At 47.9% G+C, this 22982-nt stretch overlaps 1 protein-coding gene across 1 annotated transcript in view; it reads right to left on the bottom strand.

The window, feature by feature from the left end:
• Positions 1 to 4418: 4418 nt before the first annotated feature.
• The window catches only part of LOC109919539 (prolyl 3-hydroxylase 1-like), a 26534-nt gene continuing 7970 nt past the window's right edge, over positions 4419 to 22982 (bottom strand). The window contains exons 7-15 of the mRNA XM_048620935.1: positions 22543 to 22595; positions 22200 to 22306; positions 21443 to 21570; positions 21110 to 21205; positions 20848 to 20995; positions 20377 to 20485; positions 5808 to 5883; positions 5492 to 5632; positions 4419 to 4679 (exon numbers count right to left, since the gene is read on the bottom strand). Of these exons, the coding sequence (XP_048476892.1) occupies positions 4452 to 4679; positions 5492 to 5632; positions 5808 to 5883; positions 20377 to 20485; positions 20848 to 20995; positions 21110 to 21205; positions 21443 to 21570; positions 22200 to 22306; positions 22543 to 22595 (1086 nt within the window). The 3' untranslated portion in view covers positions 4419 to 4451. The remainder of the gene's footprint in view (positions 4680 to 5491; positions 5633 to 5807; positions 5884 to 20376; positions 20486 to 20847; positions 20996 to 21109; positions 21206 to 21442; positions 21571 to 22199; positions 22307 to 22542; positions 22596 to 22982) is intronic.

The following is a 22982-nucleotide window of genomic DNA, read 5'->3' as shown; positions in this document are numbered from 1 at the left end:
GTCAGCCTCTCTGCTCCTATGATGCTGCTTGGCCTGCTGTGTTCATCCAGCCCTGCACCTTGTTGTCTCGCACTCAGAAAGCACTTGCCCTGGATGTCATTTAAAAAGTGTTCCCGTTTTCTGGGCTTAATATAAGGGGAAACACTGGTAATATGGGAAGATTTTGGAAGTCAGTGAGTGAAAGGAACCCGTTACAAAAATTCTTGGCTTTGTTTCCATCAATTTCCGTTATCCGCCGGAATCAGTAAAAGACCGAAGCGTAACTACAGAGAGAGGGAGTCAGAGTTTCTGGGCCTGAGGATAGGGTGCTTTGTCCTTGTCACTAGAGCAATGCATAGCCGCCCTCAAGCACCCCTGTCAAATGGAAACACTGGGACAGTTCTGAGGTAGTTTTATACCTTTCTTGTCCCTTCTGTGCTTAACATCAGTTGCTGCGCAGGTAAATTATAACATTATGCAAGTCGAGGGATCTTTGCTGTGCTTTTGGTGTTAAGTATAATTTTTCATTAATCTCTCTCTCGCCTTGTATGTCTCTCGCTCTCTCACTTCAATTTAATAATATCCTTCCTACAGCAGGGCGACCCAGAACTGTACACAATACTCCAAAAGTAGTCTCACCAATGTCAAAGACAGAGAAAGAGAGACAGAGTCAGAAAGAGAGAGACAACTACGTAGATATATGAAAACAGGGAAGACAGATATACACAAAAATACAGAGAGAAGGAAGGATGCAGTAATTGACACACAGTGAGAGGGATGATGCACACACAGGGGCAAGCAAAGGCAAAGACAGAGAGAGGTGCATGCATACAAACACCGACAGACAAAGATACACATACACAGACAGGGAAGACAGATATACTAACAGAGGAGGGAAATAATGCAGAGATAGTCATGTCTACAGAGAGAGAGAGAGAAACAAAGATACAAACACGGGGACAGGTTGGCGTAGACAGAGAGAAATGGACACACACGCAAACATACACACAAAAGCAGACAGAGACAGATATACACGCACACTTTATTTCTCCTCCTCTTGTTTTCCACACCCCTATTAATAAAGCGGAGGGTGCGCGTGCCTTAAATACCCTTCCTCTTGTACTCTACGCCATTATTGATAAAGCCAATGGTGCCTCATGCTTTATTATCCTTCCTCTTGTAGTTTATGTCCCTATTAGTGAGCTGAGGATGCCGAGAGCTTTATTTCCCTTCCTCTTGTACTCCATGTCCCGATTAATAAAGCCGAGGGTGCTGTGTGCTTTATTTACTGCTGGCTTCCTTCCTTTGTACTGATCTCTTTCTAATTTCACATCAGTCACTTACTGTGGAAGTCTTTCACGTGGCACTGCATCAAACGCCTTCTAGAGTCTGTATGCACTGTATCCACAGTCCCATTCTCATTGACAGGCTTTTCAAAACCTGGTGCTGCTTAGCTTGGCACAAGTTCTGCCTTTAAAAATCACTGCTAAGTCTCCCTAATCATTTTTGGTCTACAGAATTCTATCCTGAATAATTGGAGATTCCCAAGCTCTGACGTTAAACTGGACAATCTGAGATTCCTGTTTATCTTAGCTGCCAGTCTTTTCTTGTAATCCCTCTTTACTTCTTGCATTTGCTTTCACCCCTCCCCACTACCTTCCTCTCCTTTCTCCACCAGTCTTTCTTTTGGCCAAAAGCACACTTTCACTTCTTGATCTTAATTTCTGTATCCATGGCCATCCAGGAGACTCGGCCTTTGTTGGTCCTCCCATTCCCATTTGAGGTACTGTGTCTCGGTTGACCTGCTTTTTGAAGGCTATTACTCAGGAATGGTTTTGCACTGCCAAATTTTAGTTACAACCAGCTCCACTGCATTAATTGTTTGCTCTCAGGAATAAGCAAAATCATTTCCCACAGTCTTTCTAAATGATCACTGTCTCTTAAAAGTACGCTGTCACCTCCTCCAACCCCAACACCCCATCACTAGGTATAAAGTGAGGGGTGGGGGGAGTGGGGGAATTAGGATACATCATTATGGTGATGTACAGAGAACTCTGCATTGCTCCTGTCCCTGGGAGTACTCCATGCTGACTCTGGGTATAAATTGTTGGGAAGGAATAGGCAACACCATCATGGTGATGGAGAGGGAGCTCTGTATTGTCCCTGAGAATGCTCAATTCTGATACTGGCTATAAAGAAGGTGGAGTAGGCTATGCTGTCATGGTCATGTAGAGGTAGCTCTATATTGTCCTTGTTCCTGAGAACGCTCAATGCTGACACTGTGTATAAAGTGGGAGAACATTGTCAGTGTGATACTGGATTAAATACATGAAGGAAGTTGACTCAGTGAACAACAAATGAAGATATATTTGCTGCATAAAAATATTTAACACTGCAATGACTCAGCTATACATGCTTAAAGGGAGCATTCCCATCATATTCCCAGGGCTGTCACAGGATTATTTCTTAGTACATGTAGTCTGTTGCTCTTGTGGGTTTGTGTGACATTGTGTGGGCATGTGAGGTTGTTGGCATGTGCCTGTATTCTGTGTATGTATGCATGCATGTGTAGGGGTGTGCAAGCATCTGAATGTGTGCATTGTTGTGCATAGGTGTGAATGTCTGTAACAATGTGCATGTGTGAATATGTTTGACTGTGTCTGTCTGACAGTGTGTATGCACCTGACTGTCCACGTAGGGGTGGGTGGGACTGCCTCATGGAGTGAATGTGTTTGAGTACACCTGTGTGAGTGTGTGAGAGAGAGACTGTTTGTAGGAGTACGTGTACGTGTGTGTGTGTGCGTGTGTGAGTGTGAGAAAGAGAGAGAGAGCAGCTGTATGGGTGTGTGAAAGATCACCTGTACAGGGAGGTGTGTGTGTGTGTGACCACATGTGTGGGTGTGAGAGATACCTGTATGGGGAACATGCATAAGACTGCTTGTATTTATTGGGGTGTGCGCACCTGTCTGCATGGGTGTCCCCATCGGTGTGAGAGATGCACATATGGGTGTTTGAGAGACCACCTGCACATATGTATGAGGCACACCTATGTATGGGTGTGAGACATCAGTATGTATGTGTAAGAGACCACTTGTATGGGTGTGTGGGATGCCTATGTGTGTGTATCGATATGTGTGTGAAAGCCCACGTGTATGGTTGTGAGAGACACCTGTATGTATGGAGTGTGTGAGAGAGACCGCTTGCATGGGTGTGTGACATGCCTGTATGGATGGGAGTGTGCGTGTGTGATCACCTGTATTGGTGTAAGAGATTCCAATATGTATGGGAAGTGTGTGAGACACCACCTGTATGGGTGTGTGTTAGACATCAGTATGTGCTTGTGTGACCACCTGTCTGGATGTGTGAGACATGTGTATATATGGGGAGTGAGTGAGAGACCATCTGTATGGGTCTGAGAGATATCTGTATGTATGAAGAGTGTGTGTGACCGCCTGCATGGTTATGTGAGATACCTATATGTATGGCAGTGTGTATGAGAGCCTGCGTGGGGAATGTGTGTGAGACTGCCTGTATACATGGGATTGTGTGAGATGGCTGTGTGTGTGTGTGTGTGTGTGTGTGTGTGTGTGTGTGTGTATGAAATGCCTGTAAGTATGGGGAGTGAGTGAGTTGCCTGCATGTGTGTGACTATCTGTATGGGTGTGAGACACCGACTGTATGCATGGGAGCGAGAGAGACCACCTGTACGTAAGGGTACGTGCGCGAGAAATGCCTGCATGTATGGGGAGTGTGCGTCAGGCCGCCTGTATGGGTGTGAGTATGAGATGCCTGCATGTAGGGGGGATGTGAGAGACTGCCTGGATATATGTGGAGTGTGTATGCATGGGGAGTCACCACATGTATGGGTGTGAGACAGGCCTATAGGCATGGGAGTGTGTGACTGCCTGTGAGACATCTGTATGTATGTAGTGTGTTGGGGAGACCGCCTGCATGGATGTGAGCCATGTCTATATCTGTGTGAGAAACTGCCTGTATGGGTGTATGAGATGCCTATATGGGGTATGTATGTGAGAGACTGCCTGTAATGAATCAGCGGTGTGTTTGTGGGAGATGCCTGTAGCTATGGGAGTGTGAGAGAGACTGCTTGTATATTCAGCAGTGGGATAGCAGTAACACGTCCCTTCTCAGCCCCGCACCCCCCAACCTCCCACCCATATGCCCAAACACAACATCCCAGCATCACCTGCAACCGGCCAGCGGTGGCTAACTATTCGGACAGGGGGGCCGTCAAATCACCTCTCTCTCTCTCTCTCTCTCTCTACTGCTGGGACAGACAAACACACACACACCCCTTTCCCACGTCAGTCGAACTCACTGGTGAATTCCTGACGCCATCCCATCTGCTCCTGAAAGCACGGACATCACACACCCCCATGCCCCCAACCCCCCCCCCACAACTACCCCCCCCCCAAACACACACACGCCACACACACGCACCCTCCAATCCAGACTCAGAGCTCGTCCCTGAGAGCAGGACTCTCTGCCCCTGCCGTGGGCCGGGGTCTCTTGTACTGCCGCTGCCTCCCGTCCCGGGCTTGTCGCGTCTGCGTGTGGGCTCTCTCCCGCTGCTCAGGGGACTCCCGGTCATGGAGTGCAGGGCCCGGTGCCTGTTCAGGCTCACCAAGGGTGGAGGATGCCGGGTACAGCAACTCCAGTAAACTGTCCACACTGGGATTCACCTGAGAGAGACAGACGGAGGGAGTGTTACAGTGAAAGAAAGCGAGAGTGAGCGGGGGAGAGAGGGGTAGGAGGGAGAGCGAGGGGGTAGAGAGAGAGAGAGAACACGCGAGAGAGAGGGAAATAGAGACAGACGGCAGGAGAGAGAGAGGTGGGGGAGAGGGGGAGAGAGAGAGAGGTGGAGCAGAGGGGGAGAGAGAGAGAGAGGGGCGACAGAGGGAGAGAGGGAGGAAGGAGGGAAAATGTGTCAGAGAGAAAGAGAATGAGTGAGAGAGAGGAGAGAGAGAAAGAGAAAGGGATACAGAGAGAACGAAAATGAGAAAGAGTATGTGTTACAGTGAGAGAGAGAGAGAGGTGGAAGAGAGAAAAAGAGTGTTACAGAGGGTGTCAGAGAGAGGGGATGGGGAAGAGAAGCAGGCTGGAGACAGGGACAGACGGAGACAGAGAGAGAGGTAGACAGAAAGAGTGTCAGAAAGAGAGACTGAGAGAGCGAGTATCAGAGAGAGGGACAGACAGAGAGAACGACACAGAGAGAGTGTGTTACAGTGAGAGAGAGAGAGGCAGGCGGTGGGGGGGAAGAGAGAAAGAGAGGGAGAGAATCAGAGAAAAGCTGAGACAGAGAGAAAGAGAATTCAAGAGACCAAGAGAGTGAGAGAGTGAGTGTCAGATTAAAAAAAAATGTGACAGACAGAGAGAACGAGACAGAAAGAGAGACAGCAAGAGAGGGACAGACAGAAAGAGAGAATGAGAAATAAAGACAGAGAGAAACAGAAAGATGGAGACAGAGGAAGAGGCAAACTTGGTATATACAGACCTCCTGTTCATGTTGGGTTTTCTCAGTGAAACTGAAGGTGAGGGCACAGCGCTGCCCTTCTGTCACCGGGCGGACAGAGTGCGCATTCTCTTGTCCAGACAGGAACACGACCAGTCGGCCACACTTTGGGGAGATCTCCTCCTGAGACAGAGGGACCAGATGTTAGAGTCTGCACCCTCCTGTCCACTCCCTCAGACACCGTTAGATACAGAGTAAAGGTCCATCTACACTGTCCCCCATCAAACACTCTCAGGACAGGAACGGTATGGGGTTAGATACAGGGTAAAGTTCTCTCTGAGCATGCGGGGTCACTTACTGAAACTCTCTTGCCTCCACGATCTGCAAAGTAAAATTCCCCTCCTTCAAATTCATCATTGAGATAGAGAAAGGCCCTGGAAAACAAGAATGAGAGACATTTAAAATCAGAGAGAGAGAGAGAGAGAAAAATAGCGAGTGGCATGAGGGAGAGAAAGAAAGAGGGTATGTGGACAGATAGAGAGAGGTGGAGAGAAAAGAGAAAGAGAGTGGGAAGAGAGAGGTAGTGAGTTAAAGAGTCATGATATGGAGGTGCCAGTGTTGGACTGGGATGGATGAGGTCAAAAATCACACGGCACCAGGTTATAGTCTGACAGGTTTATCCGAGCTTTCAGCTTTCAGAGGCTCACTCCTTCAGTTGTTAATGAGGGAGATGGCATCAGACACAGAATTTATGAGCAAAAGAACAAAGGTTGATAGAGCTGATGTGAATGCATTGAACTAAAATGACTGTTGAATTTTTAATCAGTTAGAAAGGAGATGCAGGTTTTGATTAATATGCAAATTCCAGAATTTCTTTCAAGTCAATGCCCTGAGACATCTAAAGGTTTTGTCAATACACCAGAGGTGACAGCTCAGGTCAGACAATGCATTTTAGGCGTGAGGCCATGTTTAGAATCTGTCTGTGTTTTAATCTGGAGTTAGACCGGTTTCATTTCCAAAGTAGGAATTTATAGAATGCCACATTGAGTGCCTGTCTACAAACTGTGTGCTTTTTGAATAAAATAGAATATATCTGCAATTACAAATCTGCAAATGCAAATTCACCCCATAGATTGGTACGTGTATGCACACGTGTGAGTGAGAGAGAGGATGAGAGATTGCGTATGGAGGGAAATTACTGAAACAACTACAGTCATAGATTCATAGACTATTACAGCATGGAAACAGGCCCTTCGGCCCAAACTGGTCCATGCTGCCCATGGTGCTCACTGAGCTAGCTCCAATTGCCTGCTTTTGGTCCGTATCCCCCTCAACCCTTCTTATCCATGTACCTATCCAAATTGTTTTTTTAAAATGTTGCTGTTGTACCTGCCATAGAACACAGAATAGAACAGCACAGTCCAGGCCCTTCGACTCACGATGTTGCGCCTAACTTTTACCCTAAGCCGAAGGTCTATCTAACCTCCACCCCTAGCTTATACTATCATCCATATGTCTATCTAATAGTCGCTTAAATGCCCCTAATTAGGGCGACTCCACTACCCTCTCCAGCAATGCATTCCACGCCTCTACCACTCTCTGAGTAAAGAACCTACCTCTGATGTCTCCCCTATATCTACCTCCACTCACCTTAAAACTATGCTCCTCGTAATAGCTACCTCCACCCAAGGAAAAAGTTTCTGGATGTCTACTCTATCTATACCTCTGATCAATTTGTACACCTCTACCAAGTCACCTCTCATCCTTCGTCGTTCTAAAGAGAAAAGCTCCAGCTCTCTCAACCTTTCCTTGTAAGACCTTCCCTCCATTCCAGGCAACATCCTGGTAAATCTCCTCTGCACCTTTTCCAACGCTTCCACATCTTTCCTGTAATGAGGTGACCAGAACTGGACACAATACTCCAATTGTGGCCGAACCAGGCTTTTGTATAGCTGGAGCATAACTTCACGGCTCTTGAACTCAATCCCTCTATTCATGAAAGCTAACACACCATACGCCTTCTTAACAACTCTATCCACCTGGGTGGCAGCTTTCAGGGAACTGTGAACATGCACCCCAAGATCCCTCTGCTCCTCCACACTGCCAAGAATCTTTCCATTAACTCTGTATTCTGCTTTCAAGTTTGTCCTTCCAAAATGAATCACCTCACACTTTTCAGGGTTAAACTCCATCTGCCACTTCTCAGCCCAGCTCTGCATCCTATCAATGTCCCTTTGTAACCTAGAACAGCCCTCCGCATTGTTCACAACGCGACCCACCTTCGTATCGTCCGCAAACTTGCTAATCCACCCTTCCACTCCTTCATCCAAATCATTTACAAAAATCACAAATAGAAGAGGAACCAGGACAGATCCTTGTGGTACACCACTCATAACTGAGCACCATGTTGAATATTTTCCGTCCACTACCACCCTTTGTCTTCTAAGGGTCAACCAATTCTGAATCCAATCTGCCACATATCCCCCTATCCCATGCCTCCTTACCTTTTGCATGAGCCGACCATGGGGAACCTTATCAAACGCCTTACTTAAATCCACATCCACTGCTCTACCTTCATCCACATGTTTGGTCACCTCTTCAAAGAATTCAATAAGGTTTGTGAGGCATGATGTACTCCTAACAAATCCATGCTGACTATCACGAATCAACTGTGCCTTTCCAAGTGATCATAAATCCTATCTCTCAGAGCCCTTTCCAATAATTTCCTCACCAGTGATGTAAGTCTAACTGGCCTGTAATTTCCGGGGTTATCCCTCTTCCCTTTTTTGAACAAGGCCTCTCTCCAATCTTCCGGCACTATACCCGTGGACAGTGAAGACGAAAAGATCATCGCCAAAGGCCCTGCAATCTCTTCCCTCACTTCCCATAGAATCCTTGGATAAATCCCATCAGGCCCGGGGGACTTATCTATCTTCAACTTCCTCAAAATTTCTAGCACATCTTCCTTACTAACATTGACCTCCTCTAGCCTACCAGCCTGTTTCACACTGTCCTCCTCTACAACTAGGTCCCTCTCAGTTGTGAATACCAAAGAAAAGTATTCATTAAGGACCTCTCCTATCTCTTTAGGCTTCGTGCACAAATTTCCTTTACAATCCTTAATCGGCCTTACCCTTTCTCTGGTCATTCTCTTATTCCACACGTACGTGTAAAAAGCCTTGGAGTTTTCCTTGATCCTATCTGCCAAGGTTTTCTCCCGCCCCCTTATAGCTCTCCTAAGCTCTTTCTTCAGCTCCTTCCTGGATAACTTGTATCTCTTTAGAGCCTTTTCAGTCCCTTGTTTCCTAAACCTTACATAAGCATCCTTCTTCCTCTTTAACCAGTCGTTCAACCTCTCTTGAGAACCAAGGCTCTCTCACTCGACTGCATCTTCCCTAACTGCTACGGACAAACATATTGAGCACATGCAGTAGCATTCCTTAAACAATCTCCACATTTCAATAGTCCTCTTCCCTGACGGCATCTGTTCCCAATTTATGTTACCCAGTTCTTGCCTAACAGAATTGTAATTACCCTTCTCCCAATTATAAACTTTACCCTGCTGTATGTACCTATCCTTTTCCATGACTATTGTAAAAGTAACAGAGTTATGATCGCTACCGCCAAAATGCTCTCCTACCAACAGGTCTAACACTTCGCCTGGTTCATTGCCAAGCACCAAATCCAAAGTGGCCTCTCCTCGTGTTGGTCTATCTACATACTGTGTCAGGAATCCTTCCTGAACACACTGGACAAAATCCGCTCCATCTAAACTATTACAACTAAAATGTTTCCAATCAATATTTGGAAAGCTGAAGTCATCCGTGACTACAATCCTGTGACTTCTGCACCTTTCCAGTATCTGCCTCCCAATCCGCTCTCTGCAACTATTAGGAGGTCTGTAAAAAAAAACCCAACAAAGTGACTGCTTCTTTCTTGTTCTGGACCTCAACCCAAACTGACTCTGTAGACATATCATTCTCGGACTGCCTTTCAGTAGCTGCTATACTATCCCCGACTAGCAATGCCACTCCCCCGCCTCTTTCTCCACTCTCCCTATTTCTTTTAAAGCATCTAAATCCCGGAACTTCCAACAACCATTCCTCTCCCCGAGTTACCCAAGTTTCTGTAATGGCCACAACATCGTAGTTCCAAGTTCCGACCCATGCTCTAAGTTCATCTGCCTTATTTCTGATACTTCTAGCATTGAAGTATACACACCTCAAACCATTTCTGTGTCCACAATTACGCTGCATCGACTGCATTTCTTTAAAAACAATCTCACTCCCTGTTGTGTCCGTTGGAAGGCTGAATACTTCATCCTCTGAATTATAAATCCGGTTCCCCACCCCCTGTCAACCTGCCTTAACCACTTTCTCTGGCACCCCACTTCATACACGCACCACTCTCTGCGTGAAGAAGTTGACCCTCAGCTCCGTCTCAAATCTATCCCCTCTCACCTAGATTTCAATTCCCCGTTCCTGGGAAAAAGACGATATGCATTCATCCTATCTATGCCCCTCATGATTTTATACATGTCAATAAGATCACACCTCTTTCTCCATAAAGTCCTATGCTGGCCAACCTCTCCCAAAAATTAGTCCTGGCAACATCCTCATAAATCTTCTTTGCACACTTTCCAGTTAACTATGTCTTTCCTATAACAGGGTGGCCAAACTGTACACAATACTCTGAGTGTGGCCAACAACTTATACAACTGTAACATGACATCCCAACTCCTATACTCAATGCCTCGACCAATGATGACCAGCATGCTAAATGCCTCATTCACCATCCTGCCCACCTGTGACACTGCTTCAATGCACTGTACTTCACAACACTACTCAGGACCTTACCATTTACTGTATAAGTCCTGCCTTGGTTTGACTTTCCAAAATGCAACACCTCATGCTTATCCGTATTGAATTGCATTTGCCAATTCTCAGCCCACTTCCTCATGTGTTCAAGGGCCCTCTGTAATTTTTGATCATCTTCTTCACTTTCAACGATACCTCCTAATTTTGTATCATCCGCAAACTTGCCTTGTACATTAACGTCCAGATCATTTACATAAATAACAAATAACAAAGGCCCCAGCATCAACCCCTGTGGCACTCCATTAGTCATAGGCCTCCAGTCCGAGAAATAGCATCCAACCATCCCCCTCTGCTTCCTACCTCCGAGCTAATTTGGAATCCAATTAGCTAGCTCTCCCTGGATCCCATGCAACCTAACTTTCATGACTAGCCTGCCATGCGGGACCTTGTCAAAGGCCTTACTAAAGTTCATATAGGCAACATCCACCGCCCTATCCTCATCCGTACTCTTGGAATCCTCTTCAAAAGACACAAAGATTTGTCAATCATGACTTCCTGTGCACAAATCCATGCTGCCTATCCCTAATCAGGCCTTGACAATCCAAATGTTGTTTGATCCTGTCCCTCAGCATCTTCTCCAATAACATGCCTACCACTGATATCAGGCTCACTGGTCTGTATTTCCCTGGCTTGTCTTTGCTACCTTTCTTAAACAATAGAACAATATTAGCCAACTTCCAGCCTTCTGGAACTTCACCAGTGGCTAAAGATGAAGCAAAAATCTCTGCAAGAGCCTCTGCAATTTCTTCTCTAGCCTCCCACAACATCCGAGGTTGGGCTTGATCAGGCCCAGAGGATTTATCCACCTTAATGTGCTTTAAGGCTGCAAACACCACCTCTCTAGAAATGTGTATGCAGTCCAAAACATCCCCATTTGTTTCCTTTATTTCCTTAGCATCCATGATTCTCCCCTCAGTAAACACCGAGGAGAAATATTCATTAAAAATCTCCCCCATCTTCTGTGGCTCCACACATAGACAACCATGCTGATCTTTAAGGGGACCTATTCTCTCCCTAGCCACACTTTTACTCTTAATATAGCCATAAAACCTCTTGGGATTATCTTTAACCTTATCAATCTCAGACCTTATTTTTGCCCTTCTGATTTCTCTTTTGAGTGTGCTCCTACATTTTTAATAGACATTCAGGGATTCACTTGAGCCTGATAGCTTTAACACAATGTATGCCATCTTCTTTTTCCTGACTAGAGCGTCAATATTCCTGGTCAGCCAGGGATCCCTAAACCTGCCAGCTTTTCCCTTCACCCTCACAGGGACATATTGTCCCTTGATTCTTGATACCACACTTTTAGAAACATCCATTTGCCAGTCGCTCCTTTTCCTTCAGACACATTCACCCAATCGACTACTGCTAGATCCTGCCTACTGGCTCCAAAATTGGCTCTGCTTCAGTTTAGCACCTTAACCTGTGGACCTGAGCTATCTTTTTCCACAGCTATGTTAAAACTAAGAGAGTTATGGTCACTGGACCCAAAGCGCTCTCCGACTGACACTTCAGTCACTTGCACAACCTTGCTTCCTGAGAGATAGTAAGAACTGCCAATGCTGGAGTCAGAGATAGCACAATGTGAAGCGGGAGGAGCACAGCAGGCCAGACAGCATCAGAGGAGCAGGAAAGTTGATGTTTCGGGTCAGGACCCTTCTTCAGAAATGGGGAGGGGGAAGGGAGCTCAGAAATAAATAGAGAGAGAAGGGGTGGGGCTGGGGAAGGTAGGTGTGATGGTGATAGGTGAGTGCAGGTAAGCAGTGGTGGGGATTGAACAGTGAGATGGGAGGAGCAGATAAGTGGGAGAGAAGATGGACAGGTTGTGTCAAGTCAAGGAGGCGGGGATGAGAGGGAGGGTTGGTCATGGAGTGAGGCCGGGGTGGGGAGATTTTGAAACTGGTAAAATCTACGTTTAGGCTATTGGATTGTAGCTTCCCAATGCTGAATATGAGGTGCTGCTCCTCCAGTTTGTGGGTGGCATCATTGTGGCACTGGAGGAAGCTCAGAATGGACATGTCGCCCAGAGAGTGGGAGAGATGGTTCGCGACCAAAAGGTGTTGTCGTTTGTCATGAACAGAGTGCAGGTGCTGTACAAAACAGTCTCCGAGTCTCCGTTTGGTCTCACTGACGTAGAGGAGGCCACATTGGGAGCAGCAGATACAGTAGACCAAGTTGACGGATGTGCAGGTGAACCCCTGTCTAATGTGGAAGGTTATCTTGTGATAATGATCATATTATCTTGTTTTTGAAGAAGAGGTCCAGTGTTACACCCTCCTGAATAGAGCCCTCTACATATTGATTTAGAAACCTTTCTTGGACACATTTGACAAATTCCACCCCGTCTGGGCCCTTTACACTCTGGGTGGCCCAGTCAATACAGAGGGATTTAAAATCTCCAACCAACATTATTCTATTATTCTTATAGCTATCAGCAATCTCTACACATCTGCTTCTCTAGAACCTGACTGTTTTAGGGTCTATATTACAGTCCCAACGGAGTGACCATCCCCTTCTACACAACAATGACAACAAGTTTCATCCCACCATCAGACTTAACACGGACTACTCTTTAGAATCAGTCTCATTCTTGGATACATGCATCTCCATCAAGGACGGACACCTCAGTACCTCACTCTACCACAAGCCTACAGATAACCTCACAATGCTGCACCTCTCTAGCTTCCACCCTGAACTCATTAAAAACAGCCACCCCCTACAGACAAGTCCTCTGCATACACAGGATCTGTTCAGATGAGAGGGAATGTGATGGACACCTTGAAGGTGTTGAAGGAGAAGAACAGGCAACAATGCTCAACTCATCGATCGCCGGTTCTGTTGTGCCACAGCGAAAAACCATAATGATCTCCTCAGAAGACAGCCATGGGATATGACTGATAAGGTAACCTTCATCGTCCAGTAATTCCCGGGAGCGGAAAAACTACGCCATCTTCTTTGCAACTTTCAACACATTGTCGATGATCATCCTTAAGCCAAGATCTTCCTTAAGCATTCAATTCTTGCCTTCTAACAACCGCAAAACCTTGAACAGACCATTGTTCGCAGCAAACTACCCAGGCTTCAGGGAACATCGACCATAACACTTTACAACCCTGTCATGGCCACCTCTGCAAGACATGTCAGATCTTTGACATGGTCACTACCATCACACGTGGGAACACCACGCACCACATGCAGGGCAGATACTCATGTGACTTGGCCAACATTGTCTCTCCCATATGCTGCAGGCAGGGATGCCCCTAGGCATGGTATATTGGCAAAACTATGCAGACGCTACGACAACAGATGAATGGATACCGCGCACCAATCACCAGACAGGAATGCTCCCCCCAGTGTGGGAACACTTCAGCAGTCAAGGAAATTCGGCCTTGGATCTTTGAGTAAATGTCCTGCAAGGTGGATTTTGGAATACACAACAATGCAGTGTTGCTGAGCAGAGGCTGATAGCCACATTTGGTACCCATGAGGATGGCCTCAACCGGGATCTTGCGTTCATGTTACACTAAAGATGACCCTCTCCCATCCACTCACACAGACCCTCTCTCACTCATACATACTCAAACACACACACTCCCTCAAGCGGGCGCACACACACTCCCTCAAGCGCGCGCACACACACTCATACGCACACTCTCTCTCAATCTCACACACACACACACTCATGCACACTCACATGCGCACTCTCTCCCACAAGCACATACATATACTCACATGCACACACTCTCTCAAGCGCGCGCGCGCGCGCACACACACACACACACACACACACTCAAATGCATACTCTCTCTCAAGCGCACACACTCACACTCTGTCTGTCTAGCACACGCCTGCTCTCTCTGTCAAGCGCACACACACACACGCACATAAATCTATGGGGTGAGTTTGCATTTATAGATTTGTAATTGCAGATACTTTCTATTTTATTCAAAAAGCACACAATTTGTAGAAAGTCACTCAATGTGGAATTTTATAAATTCCTAGTTCGGATTAAAACACAGACAGATTCTAAACAAGGCCTCACACCAAAAATGCATTGGCTGACCTGGGATATTACCTCTCATATACTGACAAAACCTTTAGATATCTCTGGACAGTGACTTAAAAGAAATTCTGGGATTTTCTTATCAATCAATCAAAACCTGCATCTCCTTTCTAACTGATTAAAGATTTAGCAGCCATCATAGGTTTGTTCAATACATTCACAACAGCTCTATGACCCTTTGATCTTTTACTTATATTTTGTGTGTCTGATGCCACCTCTCTCACCTCAAGAAGGAGTGAGCCTCTGAAAGCTTGTTTCTTCAAATAAACCTGTTGGACTATAACCTGGTGTTGTATGACCCTTGACCTTGAGATAAAGTGAGGGAGATATGGAGAGACAGAGGGAATGGGAGACACAAAAAGAGAGAGAGAGAAAGACAGAGAAAACGTGAGTGGTAGGTAAAGAGAGATAGAGCAAGAGTCTTGAGAGAGTGAGAGAATGAGAGGGAGTGCTGTAGAGAAAGAGAGAGAGAAAGGGGAAGAAGGGGAGAGAGACGGATTGAGAAAGAGAAATTGAGGGAGTGGAGGGGAGAGGGAGAGTGATGAAGGGAGAAAGACAGAAAGAGAGAGTGGGAGACCAACTGCTAGAGATTGAGAAAGAAAGAGGAACTGGAGCTGAGGGAGGGAGAGAGAGAGATGGGCTGTCGGGGACGGGGGGAGTGAGAGAGAGGAAGAGAGGGACTGAGGATGAGAGATAGAGACAGAAAGATAGCGACTGGAGAGAGATATAGAGAGAGAGCACCAATCAAGAGTGACACTAGTATAATTTCATCACCAGGAAACGTGGTTGCCAGGTGAACAGGACTCCGAACCCAAGGTTAACATTTGAAGCATAGGAAAGGAGCAGATGAGAAGGTACAGATAATAAGGGTTGGGATGGAAATGTTGCTAAACTCGGGGAATCAGACTCGGATTGGGAAAAAAAATGTACAATGTGTGGAATCTGTTTGGGTGGAGCTACGAGACAGCAAAGGGACATATGTCGGGTCAGTGTGCATGGTAGAAATCAGAAGATATGAGAAGATTAGAGCTTTTTGTTTATATTCATTTATGGGACGCAAGCATTGCTTGCTGGAGCTGGCATTTATTGCTCCGACCATTATTTGCGCGTTGAGAACATGGTGGTGAACTGCCTTGTTAAAGCATTGCAATCCGAAGACTCTCAATGGCGGAGGTCCAGGATTTTGACCCAGCAACATTGAAGGAAGAGCTGATATATTTCCACGTTGGTATAATGTGTTGGGTTTCGTTGGGGAACTTGCAGGGAATGGTGTTCCCGTTTATCTGCTGCCCTTGTCCTTCTAGATGGAAGTGATCATGAGTTTTGGAAGGTGCTGTCGGAGGATCTTAGGTGATTTTCTGCAGTGCATCTTGTAGACAGTACACACTGCTGTGACGGTACCTGAGCAGCGGACGGAATGGATATTTGTGAATGTAGCACCAATAGAGTGGGATCTGCTTTGTCCCTGGATGAAGTTAAGCTTCACAAGTGTTGTCGGAGCTGCCCCATCCTTAACCAGGGGGGAGTATCCCATCACATTCCTGACTTGCACCTTGTTGATGGTGGGACAGGCTTTGGGGAGTCGGGGGTGTGTGGAGTCAGGAGGTGAAGTACTCACTGCAGGATTCCCAGCCTCTGACCTGCTCTTGCAGCCACAGGATTGATTTGGCTGGATCCAGTTCAGTTTCTGGAAAATGGTAACCCTCAGGATGTTGATAGGACGGGGTTCAGTAATGGTAACACCATTGAACATGAAGGGACTGAAGATGAAATTCTCTCTCTTGGGAGATGATAACCCCCAAGATATTGATAGTGGAGGAGGATTCAGTAATAATAACATCCCCATTTCTAACGTTATGATGGAGGGAAGTTCATCGATGATGCGACTGAAAATGATTGTTCCGAGGACACTACCCTTCGAAACTCCTGCAGAGATGTCCTGAAGCTGAGATGACTAACCTCCAACAATCATGACCGTTTTCCTGTGAGCCAAGTATGACTCAGGCATGGCTATGTCAACTGGGTAAACCAACCGGGGCTCTAAAACAACAGGAGATGGCATCCTGGGGTGATAAATCAAGAATCCAAACATAAACTGTGCTAGTTTATGATGTTGATAAAGGTAGTTCAATCTGAACTGGTAAGCCAGTGAAGTAATGGATGAGGGGCTAATTGCCTATGCTATTGCACAGAAGACAATCCATCAAAAGGCGAGACTGCGTGGAGGCAATTACACTGTCTCTTGATTACGTTCAGATTACACAAACTAGCGAAAGCAACATAGGACTGTAAAAGCTTCTATGGCTGGGGTGGGGGAGAAAACTACACTACGGCCCAGTTGCAGGCAGATATGGGAGAATTTATTATGGGGTGAGAGAGAGAGTTTGGAGAAACAAAGTGATTCCTTTCTTTCTGTCTTGACTGGGGAAGACATAAGAGTTCTCCCAGAAGTAGAGAGAAAAGTCCCTATGGAGGAATGAGAAGTTGAAGGAAATTGGAAGGACATTGTATTGCAGAAACCAATGAGGCTACAAGCCAAAGGAGGGGGTGATGATGATCAGTCAATGCAGTGGTAAACATCTTCTGAAATGGGGTGGAAAAGAGAGGGAGAAAGACAGTGCGATGGGGACAGAGAGAGAGACAGCAACATGGGGAAAGTGGGGAAATGACCAAAACAGAGAGAGAGTGACGAGAGAAGGATAGAGATACAGAGGCCGCAACACAAGAGGTGAGAGCAGATTTAGGCCATACAGCCCATTGGGTCTGCTCCGCCACTGAGACTGTAGCTGATCCTCCTTGACTTCCATATTCCTGCCTTTAATCCTCAGTTAAAAATCTCCTTCAGCCTTGAACAATGACAGCCCCCATCATAAAGAACAGAAGAGAATAAACAGCACAGGAACAGGCCCTCCAGCCCTCCAAGCCTGTGCTGACCGTCATGCCCTGACTAAACTATTCGGCCCGTATACCTCTATTCCCTCCCTATTTCTGTAACCATCCAGATGCCTCTTAAATACCGCCAATGTACCAGCTTCCACCACCTCCTCTGGCATTGCATTCCAGGCTCCTATCACTCTCCGCAACATTCTGATGAACCTTCTCTGCACATTTTCCAAAGCTTCCACATTCTTCTGGTAGCATCGCGACCAAAACTGCACACAATACTCCAAATGCGGTCTAAAAAGGGTTTTATATAGCTGCGACTTGGTTTGCCAGCTCTTGTGCCCCATGCGCTAGCCAATGAAGGCAAGCAAGACATATGCCTTCTTAATCACCTTGGCTAAAATCACATGGGATTCAGGGTGGCCTGGCTAGATGGATAAATAGAAGACTTGGCAATAGAAGACAGAGGGTAATGGTGGAAGAGTGTTTTTCAAAATGGAGACCGGTAACTAGTGGTATTCCACAGGATCAGTCTTAGGTTGTCTGTTGTTTGCAGTATATGTAAATGATCTGGAGGAAAATATGGGTGGTCTGATTAGTAAGTTTGCAGGTGATATGAAGATTGTTGGAGTTGCTGATAATGCCAACGATTGTGAAAGGATACAACAGGATTTAGATAGATTGGCGACTTGGGCACAGAAATGGCAGATGGAGTTTAATCCAGACAAATGCGACGTGATGCATTTTGGAGTATCAAATTTAGGTGTGAATTATACTGTAAATGCCAGAGCCCTTGGGAACATTAACGTGGGTGTGCGGGTCCACAGTTCCCTGAAAGTGGCAACACCTCATTTTCCTCTTGGGGACCCTGCAACTCTCCAGGCTCAATATCGAGTTCAATAATTTTAGGGCTTAAACTCTCCCACACACCAGGCCTTGTTATCACATAGCCTGCCATTACACACTACCCGTTGTTAGTCACTAACAGTCCCCGTTAACAACTGTTCACCCGCCCAGCCAGATCATTATCAACTCCTTTGTCTAGCCAACTGTTCTTCTCTCTTTTCAGGCTCTAACCTATCATTTACTCCCTACCCCATCCCCCTCCCTATTTTCTGCATATAAACTGACATTTTCCTAGATACCATCGGTTCTGAGGAAGGGTCACCAGACCCGAAACGTTAACTCTGACTTTTTTGCTTCACAGATGCAGCCACACTTGCTGAGCTTTTCCAGCAACTTCTGATTTTGTTCCTAACATTGTGATTTCACCCTTCCTATTCCTGAGCTCCACCTATAATGGCTCACTGCAAGATCCTTCCAATGTTCTCCTCCCTTAGTACAGCTGTGATGTGATCCCTAATCAGCAATGCAACTCCAGCCAGCCCTTTTGTTTCCTTTACTGTCCCATCTAAAACAGCAATATCCTGGAATATTAAGCTGCCAGTCCTGTTCCTCCTTTAACCATGTGTCTGTAATGGCAATAACATCATAATTCCATGCTCTTAGATCATCCGCCTTACCTGCTATATTTCTCGCATTTGAAGTAAATGCACTCCAGACCTCCAGTCCCTCTGAGCCCCGCAACTTCCCTTGCCTGCTCTTACTCTGCGCTATGCATATCTCAGTCTCTCCTTTGTCCCCAGTCCCTGCATTTACTGGCCTGTTGTACCAGTTCCCTTGCCTCTGCCACACTAGTTTAAACCCTCCCAAAGAGCTCTAGCAAACCTCCCGCCCAGCATATTGGTGCCCCTCCAGTTCAGGTACAAATGATCCTTCGTATACAGGTCCCACCTTCCCCAGACACATCCCTTTGATCCATATATCTAAAGCCCTCCCTCCTACACCAATTCTGTAGCCATGGTACTCTCTCTCTGTTCCTAGCCTCACTAGCCCGTGGCATGGATAGTAATCCTGAGATTATTACTCAGATGGTCTGCTTTTTAGCTCCCTACCTAACTCCCCTGAATTGTCCACACAGGACCTCTTCCCACTTTTTCCCCCATGTAATTTGTGCCAATGTGAACAGACTTCTGTCTGTTTTCCCTCCAGTCTCAGGATATCCTGTACCCACTCCGAGACATCCATGACTCTGGCATCAGGGAGGCAACACACCATCCTAGAGTCTTGTTCACAGCCACAGAAATGCCTGTCTGTGCACCTGACTATCGAGTCACCTACTACGATTGCTCGCCTGGACATTGCCCCACCCTGCTCTACAGCGGAACTAGTTATGGTGCCATAGGCCTAGCTGCTGCTTGTACTGTCTCCCGAGAGGCCAATCACCTGCCACACTGTATCCAAGACGATATACCTGTTTGAGAGGGGAATATCCACAGGAGACTCCTGCACTCCCTGCCTGCCTCTCCTGGTAGTCACCCATCTATTTGTCTGGACCTGTGGTGTGACCACCTCCCTAAAGCTAGTGTCTATCACTCTCTCTGCCCCCTGTATGCACTGCAGGGTGTCCAGCTGCTTCTCCGACCGAACCACACGGTCTGTGAGGAGTTGCAGCTGGTTTACACGTCCTGAAGACGTACTATCGGGGACACCGGGCTGCTCCCCGATTTCCTACATCAGACAGGATCCCACAGATTACCCTGCAACTCCCCTGCACCCCCCACCCCACCAACCCCGCTTTGGAGAGGGAAGAAGTTTCTCCTCACCTCTGTCTGCCTCATTCAGAGACCAGAGACCTTCTGGTCCTAGACTTTCCCACATGGGGAAAACAACCTCTGCACCTCTCCCTTGTCAAGTCACCCCCCCACCTAGAATCTTCAATTAGCTCGCCTCTCATTCTTCTAAACTCCAACAAGTACGTACCCAACCTCTCCTCATAAGACAGTCCCCCCACACCCCGGGATCAGCTGAGTGAACCTGCTTCGGACTGGCTCCGACGTCAGTCAGTCTTTCATCAGGTACGGGGCCCCAAAACTTCACGCAGTATTCCGGCTCATTTTAGTAAAAATCCTCCCTACTTTTAGACTCCGTACCCGTTGGAACAAACTTGACAGTCCATTTGCCTTCTCTATCCCCTGCTGAACCCGGATGCGCGCTTGTTTCTTTGAGATTCCAGACAGGGTCTCCCAGCTCCCTGTTACCTGTAGTCACCGGTCAATGCTGGGAGCGACTCCCTCCAACACCGTAACCCTTCCGGCTCCCAGTGGCATGGGTCCCTCGACACCGCATCCTCACCGGCCGCCTGATCTCCTGCAAGAATTGGGGGTGGGCGCGTGTGATGGGGGGGTGGGGTTTAAAAACAGGGAAGTGACGCATACTGCAGTTAAACAGCACAGCCTGACTGCTGGATGGAAGGAAGCCCAGGGTTGTGGGGAAGAAGTATGGAAGAGAACTGGCTGGATCAGAGACAGAGCAGCGAAGATCCCACCTCCCCCACTACCACCTCCCCTCCACCCCCGCCCCCCAAAATAAATCAAACCAAGGCCTTCTCCTGAATACTTGAAGTGTGCCATGGAGCACAGGACTGAGCAGAGTCAGACTGCCAAGCTCTTCTCTTCCCACCCCAAAACCCGGACCCCATGCCCCCCCGCCAATGTCGGTTAGGCACTCACCTGTCACTGGACCCCGACAGGATAAGTTGGAGATGGACGGTTGAAGAGGAAGTGTGTCAAAGAGTTGCTGCGTGATACGTCGCACTCGTGCGCTGGCATCGTAATACAAGCGGGCGGCAGGGGGGTCAAGGAGGGAGTCGTGGGCGAGCTGTAAACACACACAGGGAGTGGGGGAGTGGGTGGGGGAGGTGTGAGGGGCAGGTCATCACCATATCTGGGAAAGTTCATCACGCGCAGACCACATCTCCGGTGTGGATCTCACCGTCAGAGCTTGCTGGATGCTAAGCTCCTCAAGGTTGGCGCTCCGGGGACCAGCCGAGGAATCTCTGGGGCTCTCCTCTTCCAGTGCCGCCACAGTCTGAGCAGTTTGACAGCGAGAGAGAGAGAGAGAGAGAGTGAGAGAGAGAGAGACTTTGGGAAGTTAGTGAGCTCTCTCCCAGCGCCAGCAATTCGGACATCACCTCCAATACGGGCACCTACCCTGTACCCCCCCAGCCCCACCCCACCACCGCCTAGATTTGTCCCTGACAGTTAACCCACAAACCCCTCCCGACCCACGACCTCCTCTGCCAAACGCCCCGACCCAAGTACTCACGTGGGCAACGTTCCGCAGGGTGGCACACTCCTGGCGGGCGAGGGCGCCATCAAAGACCAACCGGTCCGTGCCTCGGAGGCGGACTCCATCCATCACCAGCTTCAGGTTGGCCAGAGACAGGGCGGAGGCTGTGGAAGGTGGGGGGGGGGGGGGGGGGGTTGTTGGGAGCACTGGCATTACACAGAGAGATCCCACCACCAAAACAGCGCCCCCATCGAAAATCCCTCTGCACCAAAGGACACCCACAGATTCACTCACCTTCCCTCCGATGGGGAAGGGACTCCCTATCTTGGTCTCTGATGGGCAACCCCTCATCCAAGATCGCCCACACCCTATTCCAAGACTCTCCCACAAGGAGAAAACAACCTCTTCACATCTCCCCCATCAAGAACGCACCCCCCCACCCAAATGTCTTCAATAAAGTTGCACTTTCCCGAGATTCAGCACCGAGGGAGGGCCGCGCCGTCGGAGAGTCAGCATCGAGGGAGGGCCGCGGTCTCTGAGTACGGACCAGACCTCCCTTCATGAGGTCCCCGGGATCACAGCCAGGTGTACCTTCTCTGGGTTGCCTCCGATTCCCGTCTATCTTTTCTAGGGTACACAGCCCGCAAAGCTGTTTGTGTCATTCCAGCTGCCGTGTGGACTTTTTTAGGCAAGATTTTTCCCGACAGGAGTGGGTGCTATTCCATTCCTCCTTACTCCTCTTCACCCCTTCCCAACGCCAATCCAACCTCCCAGCTCCAAAGTGCACACTGACCTCTTAGCTTGTCCAGGGTGTCTTCCTGCCCCATCTTGGATTTCCGTTGTCTGTCCGGGCCCCTCTCTGTGGCCTTGGGCGGGTGATGGACGCTCTTGTTCTCTTTCCTGGTGGCGACAAGGGCGAGACACTTGGGATCGCACTGTGCAACGCGTCAACGCCCACCCACTGTCCCCGGAACATCATCTCGTTCGGAAGGTTGACGCTGAGGGAGTGCTGCGCCGTAGGAGAGTCGGCACTGAGGCAGTGCCGCGCTGTCAGACAATTGGCGCTGAGAGAGTGCTGTGCTGTCGGACAGGCAGTGCTGAGGGAGCAGTTACTGAGGTAATTATAACTGAAGTACCTGGTGTTGCTCTGAATTGACTGTGGGATGAGTTCATGAGGCGTCCAGGAATCCTGAGGAAACAAAAATTCAGAAAGTGTTCACAAACTGGAAACTTCCAAACTTTTAAATATCAACACATCTCCACCGTTATACAGGAACAGGAGGCCATTCAGCCCCTCAAGCCTATTCCTTAAATAGAGAGGCAAGGAGGAAAAGAAACAGGGAGATGGACAGACAGAGGGAGAGAGAGATGTTAAAAAAAGTGACGAGAGAAAGAAAGAGCGAGCGAGAGAGCGCGCGAGGGGGAGGAGACAGAGAGCGCGCGAGGGGGAGGAGACAGAGAGCGCGCGAGGGGGAGGAGACAGAGAGCGCGCGAGGGGGAGGAGACAGAGAGCGCGCGAGGGGGAGGAGACAGAGAGCGCGCGAGGGGGAGGAGACAGAGAGCGCGCGAGGGGGAG

The sequence above is a fragment of the Rhincodon typus genome, chromosome 49 (genome assembly GCF_021869965.1).
Source record: "Rhincodon typus isolate 14 chromosome 49, sRhiTyp1.1, whole genome shotgun sequence".
NCBI lineage: Eukaryota > Metazoa > Chordata > Chondrichthyes > Orectolobiformes > Rhincodontidae > Rhincodon > Rhincodon typus.
This window is presented reverse-complemented; position numbering and strand designations above follow the sequence as displayed.